The following is a 23,978-nucleotide window of genomic DNA, read 5'->3' on the forward strand; positions in this document are numbered from 1 at the left end:
TGCTAGATAGGCTTCACCAGCTAGAAACTCACTATTATGTACAAGATTGGCTTCAAACTTTCAGCAATCCTCCTGACTCTTGAGTATTGACTGCATGCTTGCTGATATCTATCCCTGATGATGAAATTGTTTCCCATTCTTAGTCTCCAGCACAAACAGTTGAGAAGTTTTGAGCAAACAACAAAAAGACAAACCATTATGAGTTACAACAATGCTTCCACTGAACTGAAACTACCAACTTGATATTTTCAGGCTATGTGTACATAGCACTCAGAAACAAGCACAAAAAAAGATCTGATATTGGTGGCTGTCACTATCACTGACTTGCCTTGGTTTTGTGGTTTGCTGCTCTAACAGCTGAGATGAGAAAGATCATCTCACCTAATCAGAATGGCTATCCTCAGGCACCAGACAACTGCTGTTGAGGAGAGTATAAGGAAAGAGAAATCATCATTCACTGTTGGTGGGAGAAAAATAATATAGTCATTTTGGAAATCAGTTTAGGAATGCCATATATTTACATTTAAATACACACATGTATCTAAACTATATATAGTTATATATACATATATAACTATACGTGTGTGTGTGTGTGTGTGTGTGTGTGTGTGTGTGTGTCTACACATATACATAAAATTTGGTTCAGTATTCTATTCCTAAACACATGGCCCAGGAATCAATATCCTACCGCCAACCATAGGGAAACTTGCACACCCTGGCTTACGGCTGCTTTATTCATAGTAGACAGGAAATAACATAATATAGTATTATTCAGTTGTAAAGAAAAATGTAAAAATGAAATTTCTAGGAAAATAGATGTCCCTGGAATGTATAATATGTGAGGTGACTTGCTTACTATTAGGTCACAAGCAAACTCAGAAAGAAACAAACAAGTATCGTGCAGCCCAAAATGTATTTGTAGGGTGCTCTCTCTCTCTCTCTCTCTCTCTCTCTCTCTCTCTCTCTCTCTCTCTCTCTCACTGTGTGTGTGTGTGTGTGTGTGTGTGTGTGTGTGTGTGTGTGTGTGTGGTGTGTCAGTGGGCAAAATCTAAACATTTAGAGCTGAAACCTAAATAGGTTAAAGGACAGAATGTAGTGGAAGGGACATGAGTGATGAAACATGGTGTAAATGTGAATTTAACATTCTGTGTACTGAAGTATAAAGAAGCATTTTTACATTTTAAAAGAAAATTATTCCAATGTAAGTTCTTTCCTTGACTTAATTATTGTGAAAGCTTGGCTTCCTTTAATCCCACTGACCATTAGTGCAATGTAAAGTAACATGACTTGTCACATTGACTGACTTGGGGAAAATGATTTATTAATATTTTGAAATAATAATTTAAATAAATCATCTTCCCCTTCCTTTACTCCCTCCAAATCACCCAAAAGAAATTTTCTGGGAAGAGGAGTTTTATGACCTAATTTTTTCTATTTTAGGCTTAAAATTACAATTCCTCATTCCGTTATAATTTTAGTAAATATCTATTCGATGTGCTATATACAATGTATTTTCTAAAAATTAAGTATCGTCTACATAAATTTGTATTTGGAGGTATGCTTAAAATTTTCTACTTGTGTCTATATATAATGAGACTCAATGGAAAAAGAGAAAAAGGAATTGTCAGAGAGCAGATGTATTTGTCACTCTTGTAGACTTGCAGTGCCTTTTACTACCAGGGATTTCTCTTTCACTGTCATTGAGGAAACAGCCCATTTAGACTGTTTATTAGAACTGTAGCCAAATTTCTTCTCTGCATGCTAGACAAGACTACAGTGAGGTGGATGGGCATGCTTCACTAGGAGGTTTGATTTTTATTTTTTATTTATTTATTTTTCAAAGAACAACAAAACCAACCAAATGTGGCTGCTCTGAGCAGTCATCCCTCAGGGCTATTGTTATTCCTATGATTTTGAATTTTTAAACTGTCCTATCTCCCATTTGTTCTGAAACCTCTGCATTTTACATTTTATCCTCAATTCAATAAACAACTTCGCACTTTTCCATGCTGTACCTGTTGCTTGAAAAGTAGATGCAGAGATGAGAAAATTGTGTAATTGATGAGACATGCACACAAATATGATAATACTGTATTTTTACCTATCAAATTATAGAAAAGTAAAAACTACAGAAGGTAGTCAATTTGCAAAGTGTTATGATAAATACACATCGTATGCTTTTATTGGAATTACATTTTAATTCAAACTTTTTAAAGAAATTTAGAAGGAAATAGCATTGAGACTAAAAATATTATCAACCAAGGCATTTTTACCTGTTTCGACTATTTTATGAAATTACTCAATATACTTTCAAAAATGCACATAACTTCATAGAAACATTCTTTTAGAATAGATTTGGTAATGTTTGGTATGTTAAAAACAAGACAATCTAAATGTTCATCAGTAATGGAACTGCTGATGGATTATTATTTGTTCCTTAGAAAAACTGAAATATAAATACACAAATGAAAAATACCCTTCTATGGTCTTTTGAGGATGACTATGAGACTAACAATTTGTATAGCAAAGTTTATCTTCCAAGCAATATAAAACATCTATTGACATGAAGATGTACATATTTGAATGTAACAGGTAGACATACAGATAAATTATTTAATGGAGAGAGAAAGGCAGGAGATATGCCCTGGGTCTTAGGGCCTGTGCAGGAAAAATCTACAGATGAACCAAACTCATGGGAACTCACAAACTCCAGTCCAACAGCCATGGAGCCTCCGTGGTACTGAACTAGATCCAATGCATGTGGAAGACAGTTGTGTGGCTTGGTCTATGTGAGGTGCCCCTGACAGTAGGACCAGTATGTATCCAGGTGCATGAGCTAGGTTGTAGGAGCCCCTTCCCTAGGGTGGGATGTCATGCTCAACCTTAATGCAGGGGGGCTTGGTCCTGCCTAAACTTAATTGACCAGGCTTTGTTGACCCCTCCATGGGAGCCCTTACTATGTGGAAGTAGTGTATGGGTTGTGGGCTGAGAGGGAGGTGAGGGTGGCAGGAGGAGGGGTGAGAAGGAAAACTGTGGTTGAAATGCAAAATGAAATTAAAAAAAAAAACTTAAAAATTATTTAATGGATATGTACAATAGATTGTTCAGGAAGACAAAGTACCATACCACAGTTACAGGGGAGTAGATGTATAAGGGACATACTTTTTTTTCTACAATAGATTCTGTAGTGAAGGTGTATTACAATTACATAGATATATATGTATATAAACTTTCATTTATTTACTATAAAAATAAAGGATATTAGAATACATAAAATGCAAAGAGGATAGACAAGCAAGTGGTACTTCAAGTAACTGAAAGAATTGAAATGAGGAAACCTTATAAAATCAATATTATTACAGTTTCCTTACACATACAAATAAGCATATTATTACTAATTATTAGGTCATATTACCACCAAGAGCCCTGTAGATGAGTGTCATTTACTAAAGACATACTATGCAGCAATGTGTCTGGAAGACATTTGCCCACTTAACACAGATCTCTAAGGAAGACAGTATCATTCCTCACTTTATAGGTGAGACACTAATACACAGAAGCCATGCTATCCAGATCCAGTTAACCTGAGGGGATAAACTTTTCAATGTGTTTTTCTTCCAACCTTCAGAATAAACTACTTCTGTGAAGTACAGAGACTATTCAAGAGCAAAGAAAAGCATAATCTCAAGAGAGAATCTCTGAGCCAGGCTCATGACTTTTCCTGGCCTTAATGTCATTTGTCAAAACTTGCTGCTTGTGAGTAGTTGTGAACTTCTCTGGCTGGCAGGGTATGAAACTGGACAAAGCAGCCTTCAGAATCAATGTTAGGACAAGCCTACCAGTGATGGCAAAGAAGCTCCATCAGACACTACTCAGTGTTTGGAAACCTGTTCTGGATGGCAAGTAGCAAGGCATGTAAGAAATAAACAATTACAGTTCTGGAAGACTATGATAATTGTGCTTTATTAACACTATTTTACAGAGATTTTCATGGTACAAATTTTGTTCAGTTGTTAAGGAACAATAGATTTGAGTACTTATATTCTAGTTCTTGGGAAACAGTCTATAGACTTATTTAAAACTCTACTTGTTTTTATTTCTTTTGTCTTTTACACAGTACACAAAAGCTTATTCAGCTTCTCTCTGCTTTATGTGGTCTAATGTTTACTGCCATGCTGATAGAGAGAAAAGAGGTCACCATAAGAGGATGACATTAATAAGTTAATGAGGCCAAATTAATGATAATTTAGTTCAGTCTATATTTATTTCATCAAAAGTCCATGTTTCACGTTGAAAATATAATTTTATTCCACTATGACTTACATATTAATGATAAACTATGTTATGAGAGTGGTATTCATCAGATTCTGCAGATAATGCATGAGAAAATTATATTATGACTTCTAATCTTTGTTAATTAGTTTCTTTTTTCAGTCTGCAACAAATCTATACTTAATATTAAACAAGTAAAAGACAGCCATTCTTCAAACAAGGTTTAGTAGCTTTAATTCTTTCTCTGCATATGTGTGTGTGTGTGTGTGTGTGTGTGTGTGTGTGTGTGTGTGTGTGCATGTGTCTCTGTATGTGTGTTTGATATGATTAGTAGTTCTTACACTATTTTGTACACACACCACCCTGAAGTGCATTGCTAGCTACTTTGAAGAATATGTGTATTTGCTCTTCTTATGTAGTTGCCATTATTGTTTTCACGTACTGATCCTCTGAAGAAGTTAAATGTCTTTTCTGTACACATCGAGCTGGTTATTTAATTACTAACTATTAAGTGGATCAATTATAATGAAGTTATATTCATGCTTACTTACCCTGGCATTGGTCCATTTCCAGAGAGACTGTAAACCTGACGAGGATTTAGTAAATACTGGAATTTTCTGTAAATTCTATAAATGTGAAAATATGGATGGCAGGCAATTTAGTAAAAACCAATAATTTTTCAGAAACATTACATACCTCAGTTTCACAAGTGTAAATGTATTTAAAGATATCTGATAAATTGACCCTTTGTAATATCAGGTGTATAATGCTCAAAGAACTAATGGCCCTCAAAAGAAAGGACACAAACATAAAGATAATACAGCTTGGAAGTCAGAAATGATGCTCATGTTGCCATAATGCAGCAAGTGCTAATCCTCCATTGAATATTATTTTATTAATTATAATTTAAATAAGTATTTTAAAAAATATTTCAGCATAAAATATTTAAATATATTCTCTTAATAAATGGCTATGAGGAGCATATTTTTTATCTCCACAGATCTCAATATGGTTATGAAACTAACTAATAAAGATAAGAATTATCTCAAATGGAAAGTAGGTTTACACAATTCATAATGCACATTCCTGTAAGTAAATACATAGTCTCATTGCTATACATGAATACTTTAGATCACAAAAGTACCAAATTGTTCCAGAAGGTAAATTTTAAATAGTTTACTTTTTGAAAGAAACCAATCTATTATCTCATGTCCAAATCTGCAAAGAACTATCAAACAAAACTTTTTACCTTAATTTATTATAATGTCTTATTTTTTATTATTATACACTGTCACAAGATATACATTGGAGTAGTTCTCAGTTATTTCCTTTTTCCAGTTCATGAACAGAAATGTTAGTACAGTCCTGTGCCTTCTAAGGAGTGGTATCTCTCATCTCTGGATGTTCTTATCCACTAGTATCAATCAATGACACAGTAGTATGAAAACATGTGAGATGACAGCCATCATTTAACTTTAGTCTTAGACGATATCCTTGGTGAGATGTTCCTGGTTGACAACATGCCCTTTCACGAATCTACATTCTCCTTCATTCATCTGGTGAACATCTATTTATGTAACACCCAATACAAGAGTACTTATTCTGAGATTTCTCAGTTTTCACGGATATTTCCTCCTCTGAACTTCCATAGCAACCATATTTTAAACCTCTCTGTGTTAACATTCTTCATGTGGTTTTGCAAAATGTGTGTTGGCATGCCCCCATCACTAAACCTTATGTCTTTTACCCTAGTGGTAAAAGTTGCTAGTAGAGTTTATATGTGCCCAGTAGGAACTGTCTGAGGAAATGATATGTGAAAATTGTCACACCTGTTGGCTGTTACAGGAAACTTTGTGTTGATATGTAATTATGTGACATTTCCAACGTATCAAAGTAAAAACGGTAGAAAAAAGTTAAAAGGAAATGGCTGTATAGAGTCCTATTTTGAAATAAATCTCTCCCAGGAAAATTTTGGACATTCTGAATATTGTTTAACACATCTTTTCACTTTATTTGCCAAATCTTTTATTCTTTGATACTTCTACACAGGTGTAAAGTGAAGCATGGTCATCCTCACACTGCATCTGTTTCCACTTATTGGTTGGTTTCATTAGTGAGTACAATGTTGCTTTGAGCCCTCTTAAGTATATACATGTCATTGCCATTTATATGTTGAACTTGACCATTAAATGTGAATGTAAGTGGCCCTGAGAATTTGTATGCAGTTTTGAACAGAGGACCTTAGCTAAGGCTCTTCTCTTGACTGAAGGCCATTTCTGTTCTGACAGGTAAGTTTTTTCTGTTCACTGTAAGTACAGCCTTGAAGGAATGAATTCAGTGTTAAGGAAGAAGAGGACACCTCTTAACCAGCTGGATCCAATGACTTAGCCCTTGGTGACCTTCAGACATGCATCCACCTCCTCCTTCAGGTCCTCTTATTCTTTTGTAAAACTACAGACTAACTTTATTTGGAACTACCCATCTGTGCATGGCTATGGAACCTTTCATGGGTCATGTACCACATGTCAGGTATCACAGCCTCAAGAGAATGATGCCCCACCCCTAGCTAAAAATAGACACTAAGTTACAAGTAGTTCTCCAGAATACCTCTGCCATATCCTGGAATATTGGCTGGCTTGATCTTGTCATGTCTTCTTGAGATAAACATTGCTACTGTGAGTACTTAAATGAAAAGCTGTATCTGGTTCAGAAGACAGAATTTCCCAGTGTGTTTTCCATGCTCTAGTGGTCACCCCATTAGTTACTAGTACTAACTCAGATGATCTGGATGTTTACAAGGGTGTCCCTTGTTGGGAATGTTGAGCCAGATAAACTTAGAAAAAACTCACACTACAAACCTTGGGTTTATCTAATACTCTCAACTGCCAGAAATACAGGCATGTACCACAATAATTAGTTGAGTTTCTTACTTGATTTCTATTTGAAAAAAATTTACTATGGATCTGTAACAACAGTACTAATGTTTTCTGTTGATTTGTATCCTGACTTTTAGCTGAGATTATGTATAAATGCTCATATTTTTACAGCATGCAGGGCATTTTCTATGATGTAATGATTTTCTTTTACTAATTTTGGCATCTTATGTTTTTTCTCTTACACGATTGCTTTCTATACGTTTCCAGTACTACACAAAATAGTGATGAAGTTGTCATGTTGTTTATTTCAGACCTCAGAAAAGAAGCTTTCAGTTTTCCTACATTTCTTATGATGCTATTAGTAGCTTTTTCATGAATGATATTGTACTATGCACAAGTTAATTTCTTCTTTATCAAATTTCTTCAAAATTTTTCCATTAAGGGTGTTAAATCTGATTGTTGAGTAACTTTTTTGTACAGTGTGAAGATGTATGTTTGCCAAGGCACCTTCTAATTAGTTTAATAAAGAGTTCAGTGGCCAATAGCTAGGCAGGAGGTGAGACTTCCAGGCACAGACAGGACTCTAAGAAGAAGAGAGGCAGAGAAACCAGCAAATGTGGAATGATTTGAGTACACAGAATGAGATAGAGGCAAATGACACATAGCTGAATGTAGATTAATAAATATATGGGTTAATTTAAGTTATAAAAGCTAGTTAGCAACAAACCTATGCTATATGTCAAGTTTTCATAATTAATAGCAAGTGTCCATGTCATTATGTGTGAGTTGGCAGCCCAAGAAAAAAATCAGAGTAGAAAATTTTCTGCATTTATTAACATGATAATATGGATAAAACATATCTTCAATAAAAGAACATAAAATGGAATGGGCGAACATATCCCCAAAATATGAAACTCATAACCCTGATATCAACATTCATAAAAATTTAAAAGTGGAAAAATTCTGATTAAAATTAGAAATATAGTTAATAGAGATTCTCAAAAGACAATAGTGTATGTGAAAAAGCAAAACAAAACAACATCAACAACAACAACAACAAAAAACCTTATCCCTGCCACAAACACTTAGGGACAAGCAAGTGAAAACTGCAGTGTGAGATCAGCTGATCTCAGTGAAAATGGCTGTTATTAAAATTCCTAAAGACTGTTGAGGATGTGGAGAAAAATTATCCCCTACCTGCTATAGGTATTAGTGCCCTATTTATTAGTCGACATAGTAGAGGCATACTTCCAAATCTTAAAGACTGAACTTCATTTTGATTCACTAATATATATGGATCTAAAGTCATTAAAATAATGTGTTCAGGAAGCTCCTGCACCCACACCCACTGAACTACATTCACAACAGCCAAGAACTGGAAACAAGCAACATGTCTACTACTGTCTGTGCAGATAAAGTGCATGTGGTAAGATGGACTGTGAATGAACAGCACAGAAGCCTGTCGTTTTGTCACCCAATGGATATACCTAGACTTTAAGTATAGTGAGCTATGCAAAACTAGGTAAGTACAGCATGATCACATTATGGAATATAAACATGATGATATCAGAGGTGACAGTATATTGTAAGTTATCAAAGGCTGTGATAATTATGGAGAGGGAGCAGCTGTGAGATGGGAACTGATCTACAGTTTCCTAGGAGCAAAATATGCTATTTGCCCTGGGAAATAGCAAGACATAATTCACAGTTAATTAGGCAAGTAAAAATGTTTTCACATTTTACCACAAGGAAATGATAAACATTTGAGGAGATATGTTCAACCTGATTGTACATTAAACAATGTATTAAAAACACCACAAGATAGCATATTAATATTTACTATTTTTATGCTTTTATTATTTCTGAACTAAATTGAATTACAAAGGTATGTGTAATATATTAAGATTGTCAGAAAAGTAATTTTGCATTACTATTTAATTTCTGTTTTCATGAGTGAGGCAACTGGTCTCTTTAATGGAATACTGTGGAACTTTAAAGTTTTGAGTTAGTATCAGCTTATATGTTTGTCAGAGTAAAATATAGATATATTGTGTGACAAAGCACAAGTTTATAGTATTTTATTGGAAGACAAAGAAATAAGCTTTACTTAGTCAACATCACTGAAAAGTTAAATGACAACACAAAAAAAATTAATTTTCACAATTCTATTGGCATGGAAATCTTTCTCATTTGTGGTAAACAACAATGGATTCTGGTGTACAGTCCCGTGCTTGTGTTTACCTCTTTTCATACATGAGATTAAAAACAACATCCCAGGAGAGGTAAGGAAGGTATAGCTGATTTTATGACTCATGTCTATACTAGAACACACTTTCCAGTGATTTGCTTTTCATATTTATGTTAAAAAATATGACTTAATTACTAATTAACTACAAAATTAAAATTTAGTACTTTTGGCCAAAGTAAATACTGAGATGCCTGATGTTAGTTAGTTTTTGTTAACATTAGATATACTGTGCTTCAACTAGAAACACGTTATCATGAATCCTAAAATCTACACAGAAAATCACCATAATATATTTTTGCCTAGAAATTGCATATAAATTCTGTTCCTTGGTAATGGCTGTGATTCAGTTAGGGCCTACCTGTTGGTTGACCACTGAGAAAACTAATTTCAACTCAACATTGTTTATGAATATTTTTCATATACTAATCTCTTTGCTAAGAGACAAAGGTCATAGGTGTGGTAGAGAAAATGAAAATACACACATTCTGATAGTTAACATTCTTACAAAAGGCATTTCAAATATAAAAAAAGTAGTGATTGATATCAGTGTGTTACATATACTGTTTGCTAGCACCACTAAAATTACTATCCATTGAGAAGTAGTGTTGTTTACATCATGAATGTAGTTTATTTTTTTACTTCTATGATATAGAAAAAAGGACACAACTTTTAAAACATACCGTTCTCCTTGCTTTCCCCCACTTTTGGGGTTAACGAAAACTAGAAGTGGATGTGTACCAGGAACAGGAGTGATCTAGAAGGAAATATGGAGAAATTATTAGGCTTAGTATGGGAAGAGGAAACAAATATCTCTCACATTGAAAAATCCATTCACAAATGAGCCTTTCTTTAAACTGTGTCTGCAGTCACAAGGAAAAGAATAAAGGTCTTATGGAAAAGCAAAAGCTACGGTTTGTGGAACATTCCATAAAATAGCAAAAATAAATCAGTTTAAAGAAATAAAGAAACCTGTTACATATAGAAAAGTTTCTTTATGCAGAGTGCCCCTAACTTAGAGTTAGTGTTCCACATGGAATCTGTCTCCCTTTGGGGACCTCTTTCAGACCTAGTGTTCTAGTCCATACCCTTTGCCTCAGGACTTTTTTCTTATTTTGAAAACAAGAGTCCCAGTGAAGCATGCCTATTTGCTAACCTGTGGTCCACTAACTGTTGGTCTCCCCTGGTAAATGGAGCAGACTGTGATCTCTGACTATGCTGTCTTCATCACTATTTATTATGCTGTGTATAAAAAAGGCAATGTGCTTCCTGGTAAAATTTTAAGTTAGGAAGAAGTACACACTATTACACAAACACATGGATGAATCTGGACGCTAGAGAAATGGGCCAGGAAGGAAAATAATACTGGTGTTGTGTTGATGCACTGAGAACATGGGATTATTTTAGGTAGGTGGAAAAGAAATCTTGTATCTGAATTCATTGTTGTTAGTTAGACACCAATAAATGCATACTGGGTAGGAACACCATTATTCAAAGAATATTGACACTGTGCATAAATGGAGTATAAAGCAAAAATTAAAACTATTTTAGCAAAACTTATGAAACCAATAGGACACATTAAATATTAAGATGGGAAGTAGTTTCAAGTTATACTTGATGTGGTCTTATTTCTCCCCTAGAGATGATCCTTAAATATTTAATGTGACAATTGAAAGCAATCATTTCATTAGATCATGCCCTTTCTTGCTGTCTGTTTTAATGGTATCCGTTTAATTATTCCTTCCTCCCAATCTTAAGTGAAATGGCATCTTTCTAATGAGTTTGGACAAGGAAGAAATGTTAATATCTTCACATTGACTAAATGTGAAAGATGAATAGGATAGTCTTTATTTTTCTACTGTAAACCAACTAATTCTGGAGTCAGTTATTGTATTTACTTTTCCCTTATAAAGAGAATGAAAGTCCTTCTCTTCTATATTACCTCTAACCAGTTCATCAAGGGCAGGAGAGCTGTAGGGTCTGTAGTTACTTCCTGTTCCTCCCTGTAACAAATGTGCTCAGTTAATGTGAATGTAGTGTCCACTATCATAAAGTCCTGGTCCCGTTGGCTTGAACTAGATGTCATATTACTCATCAAAAAATGTGGAAAAATAAAAAACTCTATCTGAAGACTTGCATACAAGTGCCATTACATTCCTTCATATTGCAAAACCGGAAATCTTTATCCTATGCAAAAAAGGGGAAGATAACACACACATACACACACACACATATATATATATATATATATATATATATATAATATAATCTTATTTTAAGCTTACTTTGAATTGTTACTCATTTGTTTTATAGATAATAATTTCAAAATAAGATTGTGTATGTGTGCAAATGTATGTGTACATATGTGTGTGTATATATAGGTGTCTCTGAGACCACAGTGTTCATATTACAAGTGTAAAGTGCTGCTTTTGATGTTCTAGATGGGTACCGGGGAACAGAACTCAGGTACTCATTCTTCTGTTGCAACTACTTTCCTGACAGAGCTGTCTCCACAGATCATAAGTGAGGATTTTGAGCAAAGAAATGAAAATTCAAATATTTATGGTAATGATTTTTCTCATTCCTAACCTTACACGGTTAATTTTTATATGTCATTATATTTAAGATTCACTCTTGATCAGAATTCTTTTGAATTATTTTAAAGTGCATTTCTGAGATAATTATTAAAATATTTACAAGTATAATTACAAATTATTTTAAAGACAATTAAAAATTTGGTTCCAAATTTCCATACTCTTAAGGACTAAGAAATACATCATAGAGTAGATCATAAAATAGTGTTCTCTATTAATAACACAAAATTTTACTTACATGTATGTACATATATATGCATATTTATATTATTTTGAGGCTAGTAAAGTGACTTAGCAAAATGTAAGAGAACTTGAAGAATTTAGAATGATGATGTTTCACACACAAGGAAGTAGAATGACCAAGATGGAAATACAGAAGTAGTAAAGTTGGTTGCACCATTTCTTTCTACACCACTGTGCATTTAAAATAAGACAAATCAAAGACATTTGTGTATCCCATCAATTACTGTGGATCTGTGCTAACTAGATACAGACTAACTAGTCCACCTGATACCCATTTTCTCTCTACTCCCTGCATACAGTGGAAGCAGTGGTTATGAGGCTCAGATTTTAAAGGAACATGGAATGTTTGCCAGACAATAAATGTTATTCAGAAAAATCTGGCATATTTTTCTATGCTCAGAGAAAAAGCTTAAAAAATTGTGTTAACCTTTGCTTCTATAAAAAGAAGGCCTATCTGCTTGAGTAAATGTGGGTGCTAAGTAGACAGAAGTCTTAGGTTTGAGAGCCAAAGACCTGCAGTGCTGTCTAGTCTTTGTCAGGTTTGATAACTTAAGATGATTTTCCTCTGAGAAAATGAATGGTAAGAATAGAGTTGAGTGATCTTCCCTGTCTTATTTGCATCTTGGTGGCTTCTGATGCTTGCAGAATATGAGTGTATCCATACACTTAGTGTACAAATATAGATAAGTGTTTAAGATATTCAATTTCCAATGTCTTGTCAGGTAAGAGGATAAATAACAAGTAGAAAAGCATGCTAACATCTCATGTTGTGAAGTATGCTGGCAGTTTCTATGATTGCACTCCCCTGTCCCCATTTCTCTCAGCACACAGAAAGGACATGTGAGCACACAGCTCCTTGCTGTCTCCAAATCAGAAAAAGAGAGCTCATGATCAACCAGTTTGCCTGTGCCATTCATGCTTTTGGATATCCCAAACCTCCAGCTGTGTGATAGTCTCAAGCATAAGCCATAGCTGTCTGTAGCATTTTGTCATTGCAGATCCAAGATCAAACACTAAATGACTGGAGCATGTGCTCTATAAAGAAAGAAGAGGATCAGATTGACTCCTCCCCTTCCTATCCAGTTTTGAACTTGGAAATTGAGAGATTTGTTTTATTATTATTTATTTTTATTTTGTGTACATTGATGCTTTACCTGTGTCTATGTCTATGTGAGGATGTCAGAACCCCTAGAACTGAGCTACAGACAGTTGGGAGCAGCCATGTGGGTACTGGGAATTGAACCTCTGTCCTCTGAAAAACAGCCAGTGCTCTTAACCACTAAACCATCTTTCTATCTGTTTTATTTGTATTGTAATGTAAACATATGTACTGATGAAGTAAATCAAAACACTTTGCTCAGTTTCTACAACTTGGTATGACTCATACATACAAATAAAGTTTTATGAAAACATCTCATAATTGTTTTAAATTTCTTTAAGTCTTTTTAAATTCCTAAAACAATCTCCTATTCACAAACATGATTCAAGGGCTATAAAAAGAGCCTGTACACCAAACAACCTAAAGGTACATTGTCAAAATTGTACCTAATTTTAGCATTACCTAGCCAGAAGTCATGTTCTCTTGCATTGATTCAATCCAGTCATTGAACTCAGAAGTTAATGTACTTCTGGGTTAGCATATAAGGTTTCCTTTCCTTTGCTGATTTCGTCCCTCTCTCCTTTCATCCATCCCCTTCCCCCATTGCCTCACTTCCGTCCCCCTTCTTCTTTACTTTGAGATAAGTCTTGTCTCAAAATAGCTATTTAGCAGAGGATAAGTGAACTTCTGATTCACCTGTATCAGGTCATGACCATCACCATTTTATGCAGTGCTGCATATCCAAGACAGAGCTTCCTGAACCCCAGCCAAGCACTTTATCTACTCAGTTTCATTCTTAGCCCTGGGGTAGTTTCTTTTACCTAAACTATATTGTTAAGGCATTGGTAAAATAGGAAAGACCTAAGGAATACCTAACAGTCATACATCAATGTTGTATTCAAGTTTACTTTCTTACATGTAATTTATGCTTTACCAAGAAACTTTTTTGAACTTATAATTAAATATTTCACCCTTCCCTTTCCTCACTTCAAACCCTCTTATATACCTATCCTTTCTTCTTTTCAAATTCATGGCCTCTTTTTTATTAACTGTTATCATAAGCATTAATGTTTAGGTCTATATCTACATATCCTAAATAAAACCTTTTCAGTTTGTAACTTGTGTGTATATTTTCAGGCCTCACCATGTTGTGTTGGATAACCAAATGGTGTGCTCTTCCCTATGTCTCCTACTGTCAGCATTCCTTAGTTAACCAAATACTTTGTATAAGGTTGAGGCCCCTGGGCCTTCTACCACCAATTTTGGTATGCTTATCATTATTGTCTTTGTTCAGCTCATGTTTCAGGCTGCTATGTTGGTGAGACTTTGTGGCTGTAACTTCTGCCATTAGGAGGAAAGACAGTCTTAAAATAAACTCATTAATGCTCTGGCTTTTACCATCTTTTCAGCCCTTCTTCATCAGTGTTCCCTGAACCCTAGGTGTGGGAATGTTTTGTAGATATATCAATCCTGACTAGGATTCACAATTCTGCCTTTTGATCTATTATGTTTTCTCTACTGTCCATTGCACAGAGAAGTTTTCTTAGTGAGGTGTGAGGACTATATTTATCAGTGAGTATAAGAACAAATGCTTAACACTGTTATTATGAATTAGGCTGGTTTAGTAATGTGGGGGTGTAGGTTCTCCTTCAAGATCCACAGCACCACCAGCAATGAGTAGTGGGTCTTACGTCTTATAAGAGCTAAAAATCATTGTTATAAAACATTTTTAAATAAAGTAAGAAAGTATTTTTTCTGAAACTCACGTATTGCTATACTAAATTATTAGGTACATTGTGTTGAGATGACAAAGCAAAAGAAATAACCACCAGTAAACTATCCTTTTGCCTAAAACTATGTACACTCAAAGGTACAATTCACACAACATATAGATTATTGTTGAGTAGAACAGCATTTTAAAAAGATGGAAGTCATCCTTGGATATTCTTTCAGCTGTACACCACCCACCCTCTGTGCTTGAAATGTCGCTGAGCCACCTGGTGACTCCTCTAAGTAGTGAAGAAACATGAGTAAAAGAGTAAAAAGAGATTGTTAATACTGGATTCTCCTCTATGTTGCATAGATTTTATCATTTTATGTCATCCTTATTCTCATATAGGGGCAGTCTGATACTGTAAATTTAAAGAATGTGACTCTGGACTTAAGATAGTTCAATACCTCCCTACCTAGGCACCTGACTTCAGTAATCTCATTTTATTCAATCATTCTGAGTATCAGGACATGCTTTACATAAAAATCCCTAGTTATTCTTTCCCTCAAATTATACACTTATCTGTTGGTCTGACTACATAGTGTTATATTCTTGAGCATCAGGAATTTCTCCTCAAACCACAATCACCCAAGGTCTTCAGCATTTCAGTTGTTGTCAACTCTGTCTTTTTTTGTCACTGCCAGTTCCATACAAACAATCCATTTAGCTATCATTTCACCACTCTTATTCTGGTCCTATAACATTTCTCTTCCTCCAAAGCTCTATGGCGAGCCTTTAGTCCTACAATCTTTAACAGTTCAAGGTAGTTACAAAGCTCTATGGTGAGCCTTTAATCCTATAAACTTTAATTGCTCATGATAGTTATGCACTGGCCAACCAATTCTCTAATAAACTAATCTTAACAATTAGAGTGACACTTTTAAACTACACCGGGAATCATATCCTTTTTCTGTTCGCATCAAAAGTCAACATGTGCAGGAAACCTTTCTAGGACTTAGAACACCAAGTACTTGTTACTTCTCTATAGTATGATCTACAACTTTCTGTGTTGGCTATCTCTCATAGCCTTCTTTCTATGTAGTTCTTGTTGTTCCTTGGGATTCATATTCTTGACAGTAATTAGAGGTGCCCATTTCCCCTAAATCCAAATGGCTAATGATCTTACCAATTTGAATTAGTTACCCATATATTACCTTCTTGGCTGTTTTCCTTAGCTATATACAACTCCAAATTTATGTTCTGATATTTGTCTTTCTCAGATTTGTCTTGCATATTATTTATAATATAATATTTGAATGGACAGGGGAACTCAGTTGGAAAGTTGTAGCCCTCCACTCAAGGTATGGTTTCTCTGTGTAGGCCTGGCTGTCCTGGAACTCATTCTGCAAACCAGGCTGGTCTCAAACTCAGAGATCTCCCTGTTTCTGTCTCCTGAGTGCTGGGATTAAAGGAATGTACCACCACCAAACTGCACCCCGCTGAAAAGTTGTAGTTCTCAAAACTATAGACCAATAACTTTGCACATACAAAGGGAGTAGGATGATTATGAAGAACAATCAGAAAAGAATTAATAAGATTAGGGCATTATAAAAACTGAACAAAGAATTGAATTGACTTGCATGTATACTAGTTAGTGATCATAGTACATGTGTTTATATTTAGTTTATTGGTGATTATCAAACATAAAGTTAGAAAGATAACAGGGTAAATGAATTGTATGGAAGAACATACAGTTTGGATTATGATATTAAGTATTAAGGTCACTTTGTTATAGATTTGAAGTCTTACAAGCTAGATTCTTTCATTCTCCGGTGATAATTTTACTCAGAAATTTTGCAGAATATTTAGGATCAAGATAAATATCTCATAATAAATTTTAACCAATTATTGTTTTCTTCCTTATTTGTTCACACATCAGATTGTTCTCATTATTTTTAAAGTTCTCATGTGTTAAAAAATGACATTTCTATTACATTTGATATTGTGTTTGAAGTGTAAACCTACGGTGTGAGCAATGACAAAGACAGAGTGCCAAGCCACAGCTATTTGAAGTCCCCTAGGACTTGGGTTAATTAATGAGACTCATCCTAGGGTTATGCATGATCTATTACTTCCTCTAATTAGAAATAATAATCCTGATCATTATACTGGTTAGCTGAAAAGGAGGAAGATGAATGTGCCTAACTATGATTAATCTTCTTTAAGCAGTATAGACCTCTCCTGTCAATGAGTTATATGCAAACTGGGCTGCAATTCAATGATTTTCCATGACATAGACCTTTTAAAGCTCACAGAAAAGTAATTTTCTAGTATATATTTTTATCTTACCTCAAAAAACCCAATAATGATTTTGTTCCAAAATTGATAAACAATCATAATATATTTTCCATTTTGCATAAAATAATTATTAAAGATTTTTTTTTTATTTTTACATTCTCCTCAAAACTATGCAAATTTCCACATACTCCACATACAAGATGAGTTCAGTTATGTAGTGGATAAAACACCAAATTAACTTAAACATTTTTAAATTCACAGTTTTATTTATTTGCTACTATGTTGTCTGAAGTGAGGTTTGCATTTGCCAACTGAAAACTTTATCTGATAATTTCACTTATCAACATTGTTATGAAGGTTATTATTGTCTTAGAACTACAAGTATAAAAATATTGATCATCTGTGTTTTAATATTAACATCCATGTACATAGAATTCTAAATATGTCAGCTTTGTCTCATGTAATATTAAAATACAACTAATATCACTGCACCATACAAAACTTTCATGTTATTCTGCATGCACCATTCAATTCATGTTTTAAACAGGGAATTTTCAAATTTGACTATTTAATCTTTGGAAATAGAAAACACAGACATTATTGCTCCGGTGAATATATTACTGTTTTTGAAGACCTTGAAACAATATAAAAAATGCACGAGAGAGCAAAGTGTCCAGAAGTTTAACACATACACATTTGGATTTGTTGAGTAAGATAAAATATATTGCAGGAGTAAAATACACAGAATCTAAGTCAAGGCATTCCTCAGTCAGACTTTGGCTCTACCACTTACTATTGGCAAGGAAATGGAGAATTTTTTTTTTTAAATTTAGAGCATCAAAACAATAGTTTCTAAAATGAAAACGAGAATATAATGACACCAAGTTTATGTTAGTAGAGAGAATCATCAAACAGATTTAAGCTATGCAAATATGTAGAGAAATGCCATAGTGTCATGGAGCATAAGCAAATGATTCATGCCTGTTTTTCATGATGAGAAATATGTACCTAAGCATGTGTTAAATGCACTTAGATTTACAAATTGAGCTTTTAGGCAGTAACCCAGAGTTATTAACAGTTTAAACCAATCTGCTTGGTAAATATCTATGGGATCACACAGTAAAAGTTTTTCATCAAAATTGTGGATAGATTTCAAACTTGAGATTAGTCACATGCAAAATTATTAAACATACGTATATGATTTCCAAAAAAGATACCCATACATAGTCTTTCATATTTGAATTTTATGTACATGAATATAATAGCTTTTCTTTAAAACTTCTTTTTATGCTTATATTTAATTACTCAGGAGTTTCTATTTGTAATGTATCTTATGAGAGTAAAAAATTGTCATTGCCAATAGGTAAGCAATTATTTGTTGCTGGAGTTTCTTGTCCTGCCATGTCCTGGTGCCCTTCTCAGCCCCAAATAAGCACATAGAGACATATATCAATTATTAAACTGTTGGATGATGGGTAGGGCTTCTTATTGACTAGTTCTGTCTTAATTATTAATCCATTTCTATTAATCTAAGTATTTCTGCATGGTCTTATCTTACCGGCAAAGGGTCTGGACTCCTTCCTCTCCTACCTGGTCTCTTTGTGCTCTTTGTCTATCTACCTTTCCCAGAATTCTCCTCGTCTCCTAGCCCTGCATATCTTCCTGCCTCTATTTGGCAAACAGTGTTGTATTCATCAACCAATAAGAGAAACATATATACAAAAGGACATCCCCCATCATCTCCTCTTTTCTGTCTAAATAAAAAGATAGGATTTAACTTTAAGATGGCATATATATATATATATATATATATATATATATCAAAACAGTTATCAAGTAAAAACTATTTTTAACTATATTTAGAGAGGCATCCCTGTGCTTCTCTACCTTCTGGTCACATCCTCACCTGAAGCCATGGCCAAAGGGCTATGGCCACTAACACAAATTTATTGGCAAGGTGAGATGTTATTACAATTACTATTAAGTTTCATGAACTTTTCAATGACCTAATCAAGCAATTATTAGACATATTCGGTTTACTCTTAACTGTGTTACTTATTATGGGTTATATTATGTGATAGTATCATAAATAAAATAACAATTACAAAAGATAAAATCATTAACTAAATCTATTTAAAATGAATATTTATTAGAATCACATTATTGGCATGCAAATGTGTGCCACAGCCATCCATGTGGTAAGCATTTGCTAAGAAGGCTGAGACTTCAAATACATTAAGAAGAGAAGAAAATACAATTCAGACAAACATGTAGATGAAAAAATGAGATAATCACACAGGTCTAAAGATTAAAACGATGTTGTTAACAAATAATCATTTTTTACTAGCATGAGGAAATTAGTTAAATGGACTCATTACACAAAGTATTTTATAATGTAGGTGCATAAGATGGATTTTTATGTCAGAGGTCACAATTAGAATTCATAGATTTATAAAAAATTTCAGCCACTTCTCGTTGTCAAACCTAGAAATATGTATGGCATTTGAGTTTAATTTAAGATTTAGAAATATGTATATGTTAACTTAATACCTCATTTTATTATTTTATTTAAAAGAAAATCTTTACACAGAATGCATTTTTTCTTTCCTAAAGGCATAATTTCACTACTAATTAACTCTTCAAAATCAAATCCATCATGTGCATGTGAGTCTACGTGTGTGTGTGTGATTATAACTAGAGAGAGTCAGATAATAGGTGTAAATAACACATGTGTACATAACAAAGTTATATATTAGTTCTAACTTTCAGACTCACAGAAGATTTTTTGCCAATTTCAATTTAAATAGAAATAACATTATAAATGATTAATCTACCCAGAATGTCATTCTGTCAATCAAGTATCAGACTGACATTTTGATAAATTAATAATGATCTTTTTAAAGAAGTCTACTGAGATAATATAAATGATGAAAGAATGTGTTGATAACTGAACATATGCCCTCTCAGAATAAGAAAGTAACAAATATGAATGCTACTATAATTTGGACTCTCGAAACCCTTACCTGCAAACCTTGTCCGTCCATAGTAACAGAGTTAGCTCTTTGCATTTTGTTCTTGTCTGTCATTTTATTTGGCTGCTGGGAGCTGCCCTTTTCCTTTTTAGCTGTTGATTGTCTTTCCTGTAAAAAGAAAAAAATATATAATATATTTGATAAATTACATTAAAAATTAAGAGGCAGAAATGGTTTAAAGGGGACTCTTTTAAAAGACCTCCATGTTTGTAAACTTGTGCCCAAATAGATAATCTGGAATGTGTTCTGAAAAGTGCAAAAAGTTTTTCTTTCAACCAAATCAATGTATTTTGTAACAACATAATCAAAATATTATATCTGTTAAAGAAACATGGGGAAAAATATCAAAGGTGGAATGATCCAGGCACACCCAGTATCAAAAATATGTGAGAATTATTACAATTTATTAGTTTTTAAACAATAGGATAACTAGATAAAAACATAAAGATTTTTGATAATTTCTAAAATACTACTTATAAATACATTCAATACTGAAAATGATTCTTAACTGGATGATGAATTTTGAGGCTTCTGTGTACATTAGGGACTGTTGTATTAGGAAATTCTGTTTCTACTCCTTCTAATTCCTTTTTTTCCCATAATGAAATAAACAGAAGAACAAGTAAATATACATATAATGTGTGTGAGTATTTATATAGAATAATAATTGCTTGCTTCTTTATTCACTTTTTATCTTTTTAAACCAATTAGCAATTATCACCATTACTCAGCTTTCATTAAAATCATCAATAAGCTTCTTATCGACACACTGAATGGAATTCTCCATCTAAACTACAGCTTTTGACAGAATGAATGTCTTCCTACTTCTTGAACTCATGCCTCACTCTGCTTTGAGGATATGGCTCCTCCTTATGTCTCTTGACATACTCCACTGTGTGCTGGCTCAGTATCATTTGATATTATTATTTTATCCTCTTTGGAATCTGTAATAAACCTTTCCTCTGTCCAATCTTCTTGACAGCATATACTTGCTTCCAAGGTAACTTCTTTGCGGCACATACCTTTCAATTACAATTTTATGAAGATGTCTAAATGCATAATTTCAATTCATATCTCACCCTAAAACTTAGCTCTTATATACAAATGCTCTTTCAATCTCTCTAAGAATCCAAAACACTTAACAATCCTTGAACAACTATAAACTATCCATCAATGTCTTAATAAGCATAATACTATCATTTTCTCTACATTTTTGTAGTCATCACCTAGTAGACAAAAATCCTTTTATCTTACCATAGTCAGTACTCTTTAAATCTGACAAGTCCCTTTTTGCTCTATCTAGCTGCACTGGCATCCTCATTGTCCCTTGATGAGTACAACCACCCTTCTAATTTAGGACACCTGTAATTGTTCTTCACTTTGCAAAACTGGCTTTGAATATTTTGAAAACTTGGTCTTGGCATTCAGGTTTCTGGCTTACTGGTAGAGGCTTCTCTATTCTTTTGAGTTTTGCTTCAGTGCCAATTTTATTAGTACTGAAGAATTTGTAATCAAAGTCCCATATAGAAGAGAATGTTGATGTACTGATAAACACAGACCTTATTCACTGTCTGGTAACATTCAAGGTAAACAAACAACTAAGATTTAAACACTAAATTTTCTGAAGTTAGTTAGACACTGCATTTAGAACTCTTGGATGATATCCAGTTTCAATGAGAAACATTCTGATAATTCATTAGTAAAGTCTAGCCATGGGTACTTTAGTTGTTTAGTGCCCAGATACATCTTATTACTACTTCATATACATGTCATATTAACTTCAGATACTTGTTAATATGGGATTTTACATTCTATAATTTGGAATGATATTCTTATGTAGTTATAAAAGAAATGTTATTTTTAAATAATATATATATGAACACATGTTCATATATTATATTATATATATGAAATCTTCTTGGAATAAAATAATAATCAATATATTTCATTTACCTTGCAAATTCACTGAATGTATTTCTTATATGGCTAATATTCCTCTATTTTAAATTCTTTATGGCTTCTTTTCATACAATGAAAATGTTGTTTTTTTTTAATATAACCATAATTTCTGGTAAGCAGTGATATTTTTGTAATAGTTCTTTTTCTAAGTTTACAAATTATTACTTTATCCACAGATATTTCTAAACATTACTATATGTATGAAGATTCCATTACAGAATGAGATTAGAAATTAGGTAGCATGGGTTGAATCACACCTCTGCTGATTAAACACTACATAATCCTGAGCTCCTTTCCAAAATTGTGATAATTTCAACTTTACAGAGTTGTCTAGATTTACTAGAAAAAATATCTATAAATTCTTGAGTACTCTACCTCCTTTAGAGTATGTGCCCAATAAACACAAAGTACAAATAAGTTAAAAAAAATAGGTGTGCTTCCCCTTCAGGAGCTTACTGGTATTTCTATGAGAAAGAAATTCATTGTTTCAAATTCATGTTGATGAAAATAATCATTCACTATATCAGACACATTTCAAGTAACCCAGGTTAGTGCTTGAATATGAAAATGCTCAACTGTGTCAGTTCAAAAACATAACATAATGATGTATGGAGATAAAATAATTTATATCTGGGTCGGTTGATGTCAGAATGGGGTCATTACGCTACAGTGTGAAAGATACTTCTAAGCAATGGTTCTGCCATATAATACATTAATTGTTAGTTAGCATTAATTTTCTAAAGTGTTAACATAAGAAGAATCAAATAAAACACATGGTGGTTAGTTGCTTTGTAAGTGATAATTTTGCAGTGTGTGTATGTGTGTGTGTGTGTGTGTGTGTGTGTGTGTGTGTGTGTGTGTGTGTGCACGCGCGCGTGCGTGTGCGGGGTGGGGGGGTGTACCACACTGAAAATGTTTAACAAGAAACACTGGACTGTAGATATCTACCAAAGTTGCTTTTCCGTTATTATCATCATTGGCTATCTACAAAAGCAGGAAAACCCATGTGGGCTGAGACCCTACAAATGGCATTAAAAGCAGAGAATAAATGAACCATTTTCCTGGACTGCCTGTGCGGAGTATTAAATAAATGCTGTAGAGCTGTTTAATATGCGGTTTAATGTGAAACATTAAAAATATTAAAACTCAAAATTCAGTTTTCAGTTGATGGAATATTATTTTTGCAATCTAGAGTTATATGAAAATATCCTATAAAGAAATTTCCAAAATCTTCAGTAGAGAGGGAAGGGATGACTGGGTTAGAGCATGTGCCTTGTCTCTCAAAGCCCACACTACAAAAAGGCACATGCTGTTTATTGTATATTTCCATGTATAATTTACCAATACTAAAATAGTAAACATTAATTTAAAATAAGTATATCAAGAAAAACAAGGGTATTTCTTAGTTTGGTATGGAATATTAGTGGTCTTAATTTGGAGAAGTAATCAAGACTGTAAATAAAAGGGCAGAAGAATCTAATCATTTAATTGCTCCCAGTGTTTGCTCACTGTAATACTCATTTGTTTAACATCTGTTTCCAAACTATCTAGGAGTTTTCTGAGACATTTGTGGTATTTATGTATGCAACATAAGTTAACAGAGATGGTAGTTTGACACAGTCTCTCATGTCCACTTAGAAAAACCTTAC

The 23,978-nt window shown here is 33.6% G+C and overlaps 1 protein-coding gene across 6 annotated transcripts in view; it reads right to left on the bottom strand.

The window, feature by feature from the left end:
- Window positions 1-23,978, bottom strand: part of Dgkb (diacylglycerol kinase beta) — a 649,271-nt gene that overhangs the window by 441,622 nt on the left and 183,671 nt on the right. For all 6 annotated transcript variants that reach the window (XM_035445438.1, XM_035445436.1, XM_035445435.1 and 3 more), the window contains 3 exons: window positions 20,362-20,478; window positions 10,077-10,150; window positions 4,824-4,898 (listed from right to left, as the gene is read on the bottom strand). In XM_035445438.1, coding sequence (XP_035301329.1) covers window positions 4,824-4,898; window positions 10,077-10,150; window positions 20,362-20,478 — 266 coding nt within the window. The remainder of the gene's footprint in view (window positions 1-4,823; window positions 4,899-10,076; window positions 10,151-20,361; window positions 20,479-23,978) is intronic.

Source organism: Cricetulus griseus, chromosome 5, assembly GCF_003668045.3.
Source record: "Cricetulus griseus strain 17A/GY chromosome 5, alternate assembly CriGri-PICRH-1.0, whole genome shotgun sequence".
NCBI classification, from domain to species: domain Eukaryota; kingdom Metazoa; phylum Chordata; class Mammalia; order Rodentia; family Cricetidae; genus Cricetulus; species Cricetulus griseus.